General features: G+C 37.4%; 1 protein-coding gene across 4 annotated transcripts in view; it reads right to left on the reverse strand.

Annotated features, from left to right (window-relative positions):
• Positions 1-239: 239 nt before the first annotated feature.
• LOC116997574 (intraflagellar transport associated protein) overlaps positions 240-14,072 on the reverse strand; it is a 38,486-nt gene continuing 24,653 nt past the window's right edge. For 3 of the 4 annotated variants that reach the window (XM_033062497.2, XM_033062498.2, XM_033062499.2), the window contains 3 exons: positions 13,655-13,703; positions 7,367-7,497; positions 240-862 (listed from right to left, as the gene is read on the reverse strand). In XM_033062497.2, the coding sequence (XP_032918388.1) occupies positions 701-862; positions 7,367-7,497; positions 13,655-13,703 (342 nt within the window). In that variant the 3' untranslated portion in view covers positions 240-700. The remainder of the gene's footprint in view (positions 863-7,366; positions 7,498-13,654; positions 13,704-14,072) is intronic. The other variant, XM_033062496.2, reaches the window with a different exon arrangement.

Here is a 14,072-nt window from a genome sequence, read left to right on the forward strand (position 1 = left end):
TGACCTTTACTCTGCTCCAGCTTGCTGCATTTCAGTGGTGCAGATTGTAAGCTATAAACTGTTATTTGGAATCATCTCCTGTGAAAAAAAAATTAAAATCTGACAGCCTTTCAATGCCAATTCCTTTAATGGATTAGATTGCTATTTTCCCTCTGTGTGGAAGGGGGAGAGTGGTTTGAGCAGTTACTGTTTTAATTTTAGGAGTTGTACCATGTCAAATTTGATCAACACAAAAAGTTTGCTGGAAACAGGAATATTTATTTTTTGCAGAACTGAAGCAACTCAAAAGACAGAGAAACAAAAACATTTATTCACTCATGTATCTCTATACATTTAAAGAGTTCAAAGATCAGTCAGCTGTTAAAAATTCTTAATTGCATTACTGAGAGAATGAGGTAACAGACAGCTTTAGGACCAGCTTTGTACTAACCAGGAACTAAGTCAGTACCAGATATAAGCAAGAGTAGCCACAATGCTATTCTGAAATCCACCAGCTTGTTTTGCTCCTGTGGAGAAGTCACTCCAGCACACTAATCCTGAGCAGTACAGAATCCAAGGCACCTTGACAGAATAAATGACAAAACTCAGGGATGCCATTTAATGGTCATGCAGATAAGAACACTAAATAACGGTACAACAAGGAGCTACATTCATCCCATAAAAAGGTCACTCCAACAGCCCTACATGGAACACCTTTGACTCAGTCTTCAGCTTGTGCTGATTTGACATCTGTGCCCGTTTTCTCTTCAGACAACTCAATAATTGCCTTCAGCTCAGCTTCAGAGAATTTAGGGGTCAGTGCCACATTGTCATAATCAAATTCTTCATCAAGGGAGAATGGCTGAACATCATCACCCAGTAGCTGTAATGAGGAAAAGCAGATACATAAATAATATTGCTGTAAGTGATAATAAGGAAGCTCAAAATATAAACTTCTAATTAATATTTAATTAAACTATTTTTTCTGACTCAAACACTCTCAGCTGATTAAGCTCTTTTTAAGTAAAAGAATAAATTCAATTATTCAATTTGACCTAATTTAAGCCATTTAATGTGCCCCATTTGTACTGTACTGTATCTGAATGAATATCATTAACTAATTTTGCTCAAGGCAAGGAATCTAAAAACCTCCCTTGCATACATCTATTATATTCCTGCCACTTGTAGCAGGAAGGCTGTGGGGATATGGACATGCTATATGCAGTTATGTTAAATTTCAAAGACAGATTCCGTATCATCAAAATTTGGGTTAGTGTTGCATAAAGCTTCAGCATACATGCATCTGATACTAATTTAACATGCTTTCCAGAACACAGCTTCAGTGAAGGAAAGGCCTACAAAGAGCAAAATGACACATAATCAATTTTCAGACTCCAAGATTTTTTTTCACCATTTCAGAGACATGGAATTGCCTAGTTTGCATTTTTTGCAGGAGGAACATAAGAATCTTACTTCATTTGCCAATATGTGCTTTGTTGACATATTGTATAGCATTTCTGCATTGCTTTGGTTGAAATATCTTAGAATAAACATTCTGCCTATAAAATAAAACAATGAAAACAAATAAACATGGCAGGCTCCATGCTGATAAGCAACTGCAGGGGGCTACAACATGAAAGGTTTATGGTAAGCAGTTACATAAAATTAATTCCAGGGCAACACAGGAGACACATCTTCAATATTAAAACTGCGTAGGAATGCTCCCTATCCCATGAGAAGCTAATATAAATTGTCTAGAAATGTGTTTCAAAGATTTAAGTGCTTCAGCACCACATCAGCAAAACATTTGAACACATGCTTATTTTTTCAAGCTTCTGACAAGCCCATGAAGCCCATGAAGCCGGTGAAGCCCATGCCTACTGACGTATATGAAATTACAAATACATGGACTTGTTGAAAAGCAGGAAGAACATTCAGCATCCTGTGATCACTGCTCAGTTTGGAAGGCACAGTATCCTGCACAATTTGATGCGACATTTTGTAAGAAGCATTGACACAGTTAATGCCATCTAGTAAGTCAGATAAGTGGCAGCTGGATTCCTCTCTGGTGGCTGAGTACTCGACAGACATGGCAGAGAGCATTTGGGTAGTATCTACATCCTTTATTAATAAACTTTAATGTTGCGTGAATAATCAGGAAATAATTTTTCTGGGGTTGAACAATTTTATTAATCATCTATAATGCTCATTTTTCTAAGGATCTGGCTTACAAGTTGGAGCAGCTAAATAATCCTGGATGCAGATGTGCAGACCATGGGCATTTATAAACGGGAAAAACTTTGTAGACAGAGTTGATTTAGGAAACAATATTCATTCTGCACAAATATTATCTTGCTTAGATCCATAGACTACTTCAGGTAAACCACCATTAACTTTTACAAATAGCCCATGTGAAACATGTTAACAGGAGATAAAGCCTGCACACAAACTCTCATTCCCATTAGAGATAAAACCAACTCCTTGACCTCCTCAGCATATTCATGTTCATTTTCATATTTTCCACAGGCAGAGCCTTGTAGAATTCCTTGTCAGTAAGACTATCAGCAACTGGATAACAAATAGTAGCAGCAAGCAGGGTTCTATTACCTATCTTTCATTTGCAGAAATCCAAAGCACTCTTCTAAAATAAAATGCAAGGCACAAATATTTTTTAGTTATTTTGGTTGTAACAATATTTTTTACAACATTGCACTGGTTTTGGCTGGACTGGAGTTAATTTCCCTCACAGTGAGTGGTATGGGGCTGTGTTTTGGATCTGTTCTGAACACAGGGCTGATCATACAGAAATGTTTTTGTTACTGCTGAGCAGAGCCAAGGCCTTTTCTGCTTCTTGTATAGCCACAGTGGTGAGAGAGCTGCGGGTGCATGGGAGGAGACACAGCTGGGACAGGTGACCCAAAGTGACAAAAGGGATATTCCACACCACATGATGTGTCATCAGTGCACAGAGTGGGAGGAAGAAAGAGAAAAGGGGGTTTGCAGTGATGTTCTTTGTCTTCCCAAGTGACTTTCACATGTGGTGGGGCCCTGCTGTCCTGGGGATGGCTGTGAGAACCTGCCTGCCCAAGGGAGGCAGTGGATTAACTCTTTGGTTTGCTTTGCTTGTGTGTGTGTCTTTTACTTTCCCTATTAAACTGTCTTTATCTCAACCCATGAGTTTTCCAGTTTACCCTTGTGATTCTCTCCCAGTCTTGCTGGTGGGGAGCAAGCGAGAGGCTGTGTGGGGTTTGGGTCTGTCTGGGGTTAAACCACAACACACAGCTAAGGTAACTGAGCTAAGAAGAGTTCAAACTACAGTAAGCCTTTATAGGGATTTTACAAAAGCAAATCTATTTTCTTCTGTCAACAGAGTTACAGAAAGTGTACACACATCCACTCTGACCTTGTCTTGGCCTTCATGTCATTCCAGGAACATTTTATGCAGACACAGCAAAATACTGGAAAAACTTTTGTTTACCAAATTCAACCCCACAATGCTAACTGAAATAAGATATCAAAATAAAACATACCCGACTTCACTCTGTCAGCAATTTCACTGTTACCCACTCATTGCACATTTGAAAAGTTTATTCATACTGCATATTTATCAGTGTGCTTCATTTCTCAAATGAATACTTGAAGCATTAGGGATTCCTTTTTCTCTTCTTCTCCCAAGAAGCTATTGACTTCAAACTTCCATGAAGACAAGCAATCTAAAACTTATCTACTGCAAACTGCAATTTAGTTCTATGTCAAAAGGAAGACATTTTACGATAGAACACTGAATCCTCTGAGCTGATCAAGTTATTATCTTGTTATTTTTGCCTAAGGAGCTGAGAGAAATATGTGAATTTCAGGTGTCTAATTTAACATCTAACTGAAATCTCTCTGAGAACTCTCTGGGAATAGAATCCTGCTCTATTAGAAAACTGCCAGTTTGCTTAAGATTGCTTCTGTGATTTACTCTCTGAAGAAAAAAATCACTTTCATTTACAGTTCCAGAATGTCCAAATTAAAGGAGAGAAAGAATGTAATATTCATATTAATAGCTGAAACATTTTGCTAGAGGTTGTTTCACAAAGTAATATTGTAAATAAAATACCTTAAATTGACATTTTCAAAAGTCTATTAATAATTGGCAACTCAGTTCTTTTATTGATCTGTGTGGAGCTACATTTAGCTGAACAGCTTGTCTCTATCCTTCTAAAACTTGTGTTTTCTGTGTAATTATGGCACTTTATGATTCACTTGTTCAAATTATGTAAAGCTTGCAAGTACACTCATCAGTGATTTCATTGCATGCTCCAGGGAAAACTTACTAGTTCAGTAACAATAAATAAAAAAAAAGAAGTTAGGGAAGGCATATGTGCTATGATCCCATATAAGCTTAGTATATCCTGTGCTGCCTGGGAATAAAAAAACCTTGTTTGAGCTTGGGGCACTGGACTAGAAGTCAATAAATCTTGGCCAATTTTCCACTTCTGCTTCATCATTCTGGACAAGTCATTCAATCTCTGTGTCTTTACTGGTCTCTGAGAAGATATCTCTTCCATCTTCCTTGACTTAGTCAATCCTGTCTTTAAGTTCTTCTGTGTTCTTGTTGCATTTATGCATAGCACGTAGCAGAAACAAACCTCATCAGAGGCATATCAGTAAAACTTTAACTAAAGGAACTCAACGGAAGTTGTATTTTAGGGGATAAATTCTGCTTTGCCACAGATTAAGATAAAATGACAGACATACTAAATACTTTTTTAAATGTTCAAACTACAGACAAATAAAGGCAGAATTCTTCTTTCCTAATCTCAGCCACACAAAAATTAGGTTTCTAGACTAAGGTAGTCAATTAGCTAAAAATAGCCCAGCCCAAGGTTGTGGATGGAGATATATTACATTTTACAACAAATTCAAACAGCAAATGAGATTAATCACTTTCTGAAGTTTCTTATCTCTGCCTCTTGGTGACTGGAGGACTAAAATGATATTTAAAGCTGAAGTTAGGTGAGATGAATCCCACTTTGAATGCATGCTTATATATAGCAAGTGGATGGAAAATATGCACAGAGGGAAATAAGAATTAATAAAGATGTGAGGCATTAAGACATAAAAATCCTATGATATCTTTTGTGAAAGAATATATTAGCTAGAAATAAAGGGGAAAATAAATTTCTGGGTAGGGGAGGGAAATGTTCCATGATAATGCACTTCAAACATAGAATGAACGCTGGTTCAATTTGTAGCGGCCTGTGGGAGGTCATGTATGCTCCACTGTCGATATTGAAATCCTGAAATATATTTATGTCTAAAGGAAGGAAAGAAAGATGAAGCAACCCTGGTGGACAACACAAATAATTTGCTGTGTCATTCACTAAGCCACTTACTAACACCTTTTGACAGAAAAACATTTTCAGGGAGAGAAGTTGTTCTTTAACAATTATCCAAGTTATAAACTGGCTCTTAATAGAGCTTCTTTTTTTAAACTTTCCCTAGCAATATTTTGAGAGATACACAATTTACCCTAAAGTGCCTCAACAAGTGTTTCCATAGCACAGACATTTCTCATCCTGCTATTTTTCATACAGAATGGTCTTCCATTCTCTACGAAACCAATTAGGCAGCCACATTATGTTGCCCTTCCCTTCCCTAACAGATTTGTTTTGATGGACAGAGAACAGTCTCATTTTAAAGCAGAGATGTCTCCAGGGAAAATCTTTTTCTCTTTCTAAACTAGTCCTGCCATAAGCAATGCAAGACTTAATTTTCAAGGCAGTGACAATTTGAAGCACTGAGGGACTTTAAAATGGACCTGTTCAGTCTTGACGGTTCTAAAAATCAGGTCACAGTTATATTAGCTAAATGAAGGCAAAAATATGTTTATAATTTAGGGGAAAGACTGCCTTCATTTTAAGTAGCCTGGCACCAACCAAATGGTTGGGAAAATTGTCTTTCTTCTTGAAAAATGCAGCAACTCATAGCCAATGTAATAATACTCAGTTTCTTTCATAACCCAAATTTCCCTCAAATGGAAATGAATTTTGCATGCAGTTGGATCTTTATCTATTTTTCATGAACTATAGTTTAAAGAATCATATGCAGTCCTTTATGAACACTGCAAGCTGCTACAACCCTCCTTCTTCTCTACAGAAGTTATGAAATGAGAAAGCTATAAAAACTCATTCTAGTTTTTTGGGTGTTACTTTATGTCCAATGGATCTATCTAAAGGCAAAAACCTTGAATAATGTCAATCCTTAGGGAAAAGACTGAGTATTTTTATTCACAGAATGGTAGGTATTAAAGCTTGAAAGGTCATTTTAGAACATCTACTTTTTCCCAAAGCTGACTTGTTCCTTATAGTGAAGAGTTTATTGCAAGGAACTGAACACAACTGAGCCCAGGAAAGGAGGCACCATATGCAGTGCTATAACACCAAACCTTCATTGGTCACGCGTCATTTATAAACTTGATTTAAGCCCCACGGGAGCATCAATAAGCATATGAAACTATCAAAACTGGCCCACTTTTGCTGGAAGCTAACTTCAGCTTCTACTGCACTGAGCAGGCAGGGGAAAAGAGCAGTGAAGAATTCTCTGCAATAGAAACACCCCCAAAACTTAATGCTCACGCTGACTATTTGGATAGGAAGCTTAATGACTTAAAATAAGCCTGTGAGCAATCCACACCTTCTGTTGCAGTTTGAGAAGAACTGAATTTCTGAAGGAAGACAGCAATTCTAAATTAAAGCTTGCACTGACTGTGTCTGATTAAAAAGCTCAGAGGCCATAAAGCAAACCTCTCCACACCAGACTCTGACAACGCAGTTTCTCAGCATCATCTTATTACTACTCAATTCCAAGGGACCAGATCTTAATTCTGACCACAATATATTCCAAAACTTTTTCTTTTAAGCATCACATTAAAGGGATCATTCACTACCTCCCTGCTGCAGAAAATGGCTCCTATATTAAGCCAATGAGTATGCCATAAGATCATGAGATCACTGGGAAATTAAATGGTCCATCATTCTATGTAAGTCAGGGTTGCTAAATGGCTTAAAAGTGAAAGGGCTTGCTTGAACATTCTGTGAGTTACACAAATTAAATATTTAAAAGCCCACATACCACTTGAAGTATTGAAGTACACTTTTGGAAAATGTAAGATTATATGGTATCAGTGTGCAAGATAAAATAGAGTGTTTATTTCAATTCTTAACACATTTAAGAATTCATTATTCATTTAAAAATTAATAATATGACTTGTTAACTCACAGCAGTTCCACATACTAGATCTATATCTCTCTGTTCTTGTAGAAGTAAGAGGAGAAGCTAACAGGAAAAATAAAAATACCCCAAACCCCCAAAGCTTGAATTAATACATCTGACCTCATACCTCTTGGGCTTTGCTGTCTGATGGCTGGGGAACTGACAGGGCTCTGAACTTTGGCTGAACAGGCTTATCAAAGAAGGGTGTACAGCAAGTCACTGTCTCTTCCACCTCTCCTGGGAGAACTAATGACCCTGCTGAACAAAAAAGAGTCAACATTAACTTTCCACTCGATGCATAAATTAGCAAAATCCTGTTTAGTGCTCAGATTTGGGCAGTAACTTGTTAGTCAGAGTGTGATGTACCTATTGTTGATAAACAGATCCACGCAGTCCTGAGGTAAAATTTAGATAGTAATACTGTACTAAGGGAAAATCAAATTTGCCTGAAAACAGACTGGTAGCCCTTCTTCCATAGAGGTGCTAAATTAAAATCTGGATGCAGATGCTCTTAAACTCAGAAAGCCCTTGGGATTACATTCCTTTCTTTTAGAACAAAGATGGAAGGCCCTCAGCAGAGATGTCTGCAGTAGAAATTATAAAACACCTTGCCACTGATGAGTTGAGCAAACTCATTCATTTCTCTTTAGCTAGAGCTTCACCTGTACATTGGACACAAAAAATCATTGCAAAGCATCTAAGTATGACTCCCACAGAACATTAAGTAAAAATAGCTGGTAGAACTACTAATATTCCCCACTGCAGTGCCAGATGACTCTCTTGCCTAGGGGTACGTCACAGATGTTTGTTTCTCCCTGAGCTTTCCAAAAGAGGGACTTGAGAGGACTTCTCCATATCTGGGACGGAATGACATGTAACCTTTCCACGTGGGCAGGATTTGTTCCACAGTTCAAAAATGAACAGCTTTTGTGAATCACTTTTCTTTTACAAACTTCAGCAAAACATTCATACCAGGACCAGTGGGTTTGCATTCTGTGACAGATCAGAAGGATATGCCTTAGGTTTAGAAATATCTTCTAACATGAATCAATCTCAGCTCTGCCACAGCACAGATGTGTCCATCATGTCTCAGTAATGTTTTTATGAAAGAACTTAAGGGGACCATATGTCTTGCAATTTAGTTAAAGAATTATGTAAATCTACCTACTATTTTTTTCAGCTGGTACACAAGTTTCTTTACAGTTTTATATTACATTTACATTTATCTTGTAATCTCAGAATAAATTTTCAAAGCATTGATTAAATGCTACTTAATGGAAGCAACAAGAGAGTACATAGATCCAGGGTGAAACGGATGAAGTGTCTATTTATCTCTACCTGCACAATTATTCCACAGCAGTGCAGTTACAGACCTCTCATTCCCCTATGAACCTGCATTTGAAAATAAATATTTCCTAGCTAGGTCTTCTTAAAAATCCATGATGAAATTCTTCATTTAGTTTTCTTCTGGGAATAGTGTACTATTTAAAAGCCAGCAGGGCTTTGAATTGCAAAGTAGATTGTTCTTTTAAAAAGAGTTGAATTAATTCCCTTGGGTATCTAATTTCTGGATTTCTGTCCCTTGTTTCATGATTCACATGTAAGTGCTTATGTCTATCTCCAGCCATCTAAGTGCTTTCAGTCCTTGTTCTCAGCATAGCATCTGTTCTGATTCTGCACCAGTTATATGAGAAAACTTTCTGAAATGGACAGCACAGTTCCCAGGTATCTAGGCTATGTCTACCCATGGTCTGCATCTGCTTTTTTCATAATTTGGGTCAAAAGTATTTGTAGGACAGAATGAAGATGTAAATGCTCATTTAAAGACAATGGTATCTTCCACTATTGCTTCAAACTTGCAACCTAAATCTACACCCTAAATTAAGGGAAGTCTGGACATCAAGAGGTTTTTATCACCTACTGATACAAACACTGATTATTTCTGCACTAGGAGCTTCTCCCCCTCAACAAACCAATCTGCAGAGAGATGAAGAGGAAACACTGTTATGCAACAGCCTGGCAATGGCTCAGAAAGATAACTCTTAAGAATTAGGACAACAGAAGGAAATTTATTTTGGCTTTTAGCAAGAAGTGCTTGTCATACTCAGAATGTCAATTCCACTTTTTAAGGCTTGTTAGTAATGCAAACAATGCTTCAAATTCCCTTCAATCACCCCCTAAGAATGTAATCAACCTTTGTTTGCCAGTAGACATGCCAGAAATGAGCTTTGTCTCTCTCTATCCTGGCTGTGTGACAGCATATGAAAGTCTAATTGGTAAACGCTGCTTTCCCTGATAATGTTTAATAAAGAAACCCCTTCAGAGAGAAAAATTAGAGAGTTTTGACAGTAGTCCTTCTCAGTGGGAGCACCCAAAGGAACTCCAGGCCATTGTAAGTTCTAGCCAGTACCTCACAGCTTGTTTAGGCTGCTGCTACAGCACTACTGGATGATGATCCTAATTAAGCTGCTAATTATGTTCTCTGTGGAGGTGATTAATTAGCAACAGGAAAGCCTTGCATACTGCCAACAGCACCATATATAGAGATAACTGAACAGGCAGTGATACCAAAAAAACTGAGAAGACATTTTGAAATGCACCTCTCATACCGTGAAGAATCAACTCCCTGGATGATAGGGCTGACAATTTTACTCAAGTCCAGCATACTTTAATGACAGCATATTTGGAAAGCAAACAATACTCTTTAGTCCCTCCCTACCACATCCCAGAAAATGACTACTAAATCTGTCAACACTGCTGAGCTTGAGTTTTTTGCTTATTCTGTACCACAGACATCAATTATGAGTATGAAAAAAAATAATCTACTGGCACAAGTCTGCTTTTAACTTTCAAGAGTAAGGAAGTTCAAAGTTTTGTCTATAACTTTACTGTAGCCGAACGATGCCCAGCTATATATACGCTGACAGCTATATATACACTGACACAGGTTTTACCACTTTCAGACACTACATTTCACAAAAATGCTGTTGATGGGGAGTTGAGAAGAGAGTGGTAACAAAAAAAGCTTAAAAGCTAAATTTTGCAGTCTCCTCTAATTCTCATGCTTCAGGCTGTTAGTCCCTAAGAGCTGCCTAGTGTGAAATCATCTCAAGGCAGTGTTAAATGGATTGCAAAGACTGGAGAAAAAAAAAGAAAGGGATTCACCAGCTGGGAGGAGCCCCATACTTTAAAAAATCCACCTCATTTAACTCTGAATCCTCTTCCCCAACCTGATTTTTCTGGAGGTAAGCATGGGCTCAAAATATAAATGGAGAGACACAGATTATGAAAAATAACAGATGTTGATATAATTTGCCCAAAGAATTATTTAAATAATCAATAGTTATGCTTAGCCTCAGCTTCAAAGTAACTAAGTCAATCAGGTTCTCCTCAGCCTCTCAGAGGTTACAGCAACTGGGACCTTGAAAAGATAAGTTTGCAGTACTTCAATGCTCCAAGCTGGATTAGGATGAGACAATTATATCCTTGCCTATGAAGCCTCACCCACACATTTAATTATTCCTGTTTTAATTTTCTCTTTTATTTAAACAATAGCACACTCAAGATCTCCAGATATTCTTTAACATATTTGGTACTTTATTCAAATATTACCTATTATTACCAAGCTATCCCTTACGCCCTGCAGCAAGAAATTTGTAACCAGTCCTGGAAAGTCCCGTTGCCAAAACACAGGCACTAGGCAGCATCCATCCATCCCTGGAGAAAGCCTGATCATCTCTATTGTTGCCTTAAGCTCCTTACAGTTAGAGATTAAATCCAGGGAGAAAGAGAGATTACAGTACACTGTGGCCATGCTGTCTCTACAGGATGCATTAAAGCTATGGTTTAGGGCAGCAATTTCACTTTGCCAATCATGGTTTACTGCCAAAGTCCCACAGTGCAAAACACTTCCCCTGTTTCAAGCTTTCAGCCCAGTGCCATCAAACAAAAACAGCTACAATGAATTTGCATAATGGCCAAATGTGTGGGCTGCTTTTCCTACTTGTAGGAAGCAGTCACATTCATTCACACCTTAAAACACAATGAAGATAAATTGGGAAAAAAACCCAAAAAAAACCCAAAAAAAAACTTCACTAGAATGACTCTTCCAGGACATGTGCCAAACAGCACTGGTTAGATGGGATGTTTTAACACCTATTTTCTATCATGCTTCTCATACTGTCAGTTTTGAGCCAGTTGCTCTTAAGTGTGAATATTTATTGTATAAATGTACAGTTGCTAACTCAGCTAACTGATCTGCCCTTTAAAGCTAAGTGAAGCACAGAGATATTGAACTGCTGCCAGTAACAAGGAGAGATAAAGGTTTGTTGCAATTACTAGCCAGGTATGATATTTTTTACTGGATAAAATAAGCTATGATATTTTTAAGCTTGTTTTGACAATATGAAGTCTTAAATCAATCATTTGTTCTGACATAAGGCGGCAGCATTTAAAAAGGTCAACAACAGAATGTCTCTAACTTGTGTAACAATTTACCTCATTTATAAACTACCTAGAATTCTTCAGAATTAATCTTTCATTAAGGTATTCACTAGTGATATTATTCTAGATTACTTTAACATTACAAACAATAGAAGTGACGCAATTTTATATTTTAAAATGCATTTCGTTGCTATGCTTTCTACAGGACTAAGATTTTACCTCTCTTAGCATGAAGCTATCAAGTGGATATTGATGTGTAAGACAACTATCAAACTGTAAGTGCTATTTCCTGCACTTAGGAGTCAAGAGGAGATTTTTTAGCCTGACTCAACAACTATTTTCACCACAAAAGCCCTAAGCAAGACCCAGGCTGTGGGTTCCCCAGGTATAAATTTGGATGCTGTTCAGTTTCCTTGCAGCACCTAGAAGGAACAATTAATTTCTGGCTAGGTAGTGTTTCAATGTTATGCAATCTAAAAGCCTAATGGTGTTAGTGAGCATTGTTGATACAGTCTCATTCTTCACTGAGGCAGTCTGCCTCAAATGAAGCATGTTTTACCAGGGCTTTCCATATGTATTAACATTTATTCTTGGACACACACAAATACACAGAAATTACCCAAAAGCTAGAGAGAGGCAAGGTCTGTCACAGTACTGAATGCACTGAGTTATCCCCAAGTTTAAGCAGAGCTCTACTTCCTCACTGTCCTGCTTACCATTTTAGCTGGGCTTAATTCTCATCAACTAATTTGTGGCCTGTTTGGAACTAGACATATTTAACAATACCTTAATGAAGTCGATATAGGCATTTGTCCTTTCATTATGATACAAGTGAAATGTGGGTTTGTGCTTCCACCAGTCAACTCCAGGGGTTTTAAAATAAATATTACCAGAATTTAAGATATAAACAGAGAACAATGCCCTACAAAGGGAAAAATGGGCACATATGAACACTGCATCAAAAGAAATCTTTGACATCTGTACCTGAATCTGTGACTGCTGTTTTACTACCTCATTTCTGAAAGGCTAGAGAAATAATATTTGCCATAAACCTGACTTACATTGGTTTATTATTTTCTTGTTAGATACTGGAAGTGTCTAAGCTCTCGGATGTCACAGGAATTCAGGACATACAGAAAGGAAAGACTGATCAAAACTTTGCTGTTAGAGTGGAGAGAACAATCAAGTGGCAATAACTAAGAAACCAAGCATCAAAGCCTTCCAGCTTCTGGCTGTGACCTCAGGCAAATCCCTTAATCTCTGTGGCTTGGTTTCCTTGTACAGTCACAGGTATAGATGAGGAAAATTAATTGAAATACCAAAAGATTGCAAGTTCTAGTTATACTAAAGACCACACAAGGACCTATGATAGACAAATAACTACAGACATTAGTATTCCATTTACTTTTTGGAGGTGGGAGAGTTAAACTATTATAGATGTACAGCACAACTCAAAATGCTCCTAATTGGAATTTTTAAAGAAGTTCACCGTGAATTCAGAATTACTCAAATCTATTTTAAGCCCAGGATGAAACTGTTTTAATAGGTAGCAACAGCATTTTCATCAAATATTTCCACTTTACATCATTGTCTCTTAGCACCCACATTACTTTACAAAAAAAAAAAAACCTTTTGTAATCAAAGTAATTTCAGTACAAAACAGAAATGCATAAATATGGAGAAATGTTGCTAACAAGAAGCGCTCTGCCCTTCTAGAAAAGCTTGAAGAAAAAAAACTGTTCACCAGGACAAAGTACAATAAATATTCCTCTTAATCTACTATTTCATTACCTCTTAGAATGGGGAAATTAGTACTTCACTTTGGGGAACTGGGGCAATGTGGGGAATTTCCTAGCAATAGAAGAACAGAGGAAGGTCATCTCTTTTAGGGGAGAAGCAGTTCTTTAATCAATGTTCACACACTTGCATTCAAAGACAGAAAATGATGGTGGATACAAAAGGGGGAACCTACCACTGCATGTCTCTTCATCTGTGTCTACATCTTCCAAGTGTAAGTTCACCTGCCATGAACCCAAATTGGAAAATAGATGAAAATGGATCAATTCCATTCCTTATAGCACAATCTAGAGCAAAGCAAAAATGCATTAAATTGTCTGCATCATCTTCTCCATCTTCCCTGTATTTTTCCAAGAAAGCATATGAATTTTCTTTGAAATGTGTAACCCAAAGGAAATACTTCTAGGTATAGTCAAAGATTTACTGCCAAAATTGCCACATATCAACTTAAGTGATGGAAAGGAAGCTCAATCTGTACAGTAACTTTTTCAGGAACTTAGTGGGAAGATGGAGAAGTAAAATATTTTCATAGAAAAATGATGCATGATAAGTCACTATGCAATTTTGCAAGCTCATTTCATATGACACAAAGA

This window comes from Catharus ustulatus, chromosome 6 (assembly GCF_009819885.2).
Source record: "Catharus ustulatus isolate bCatUst1 chromosome 6, bCatUst1.pri.v2, whole genome shotgun sequence".
Classification (NCBI taxonomy): Eukaryota; Metazoa; Chordata; class Aves; order Passeriformes; family Turdidae; genus Catharus; species Catharus ustulatus.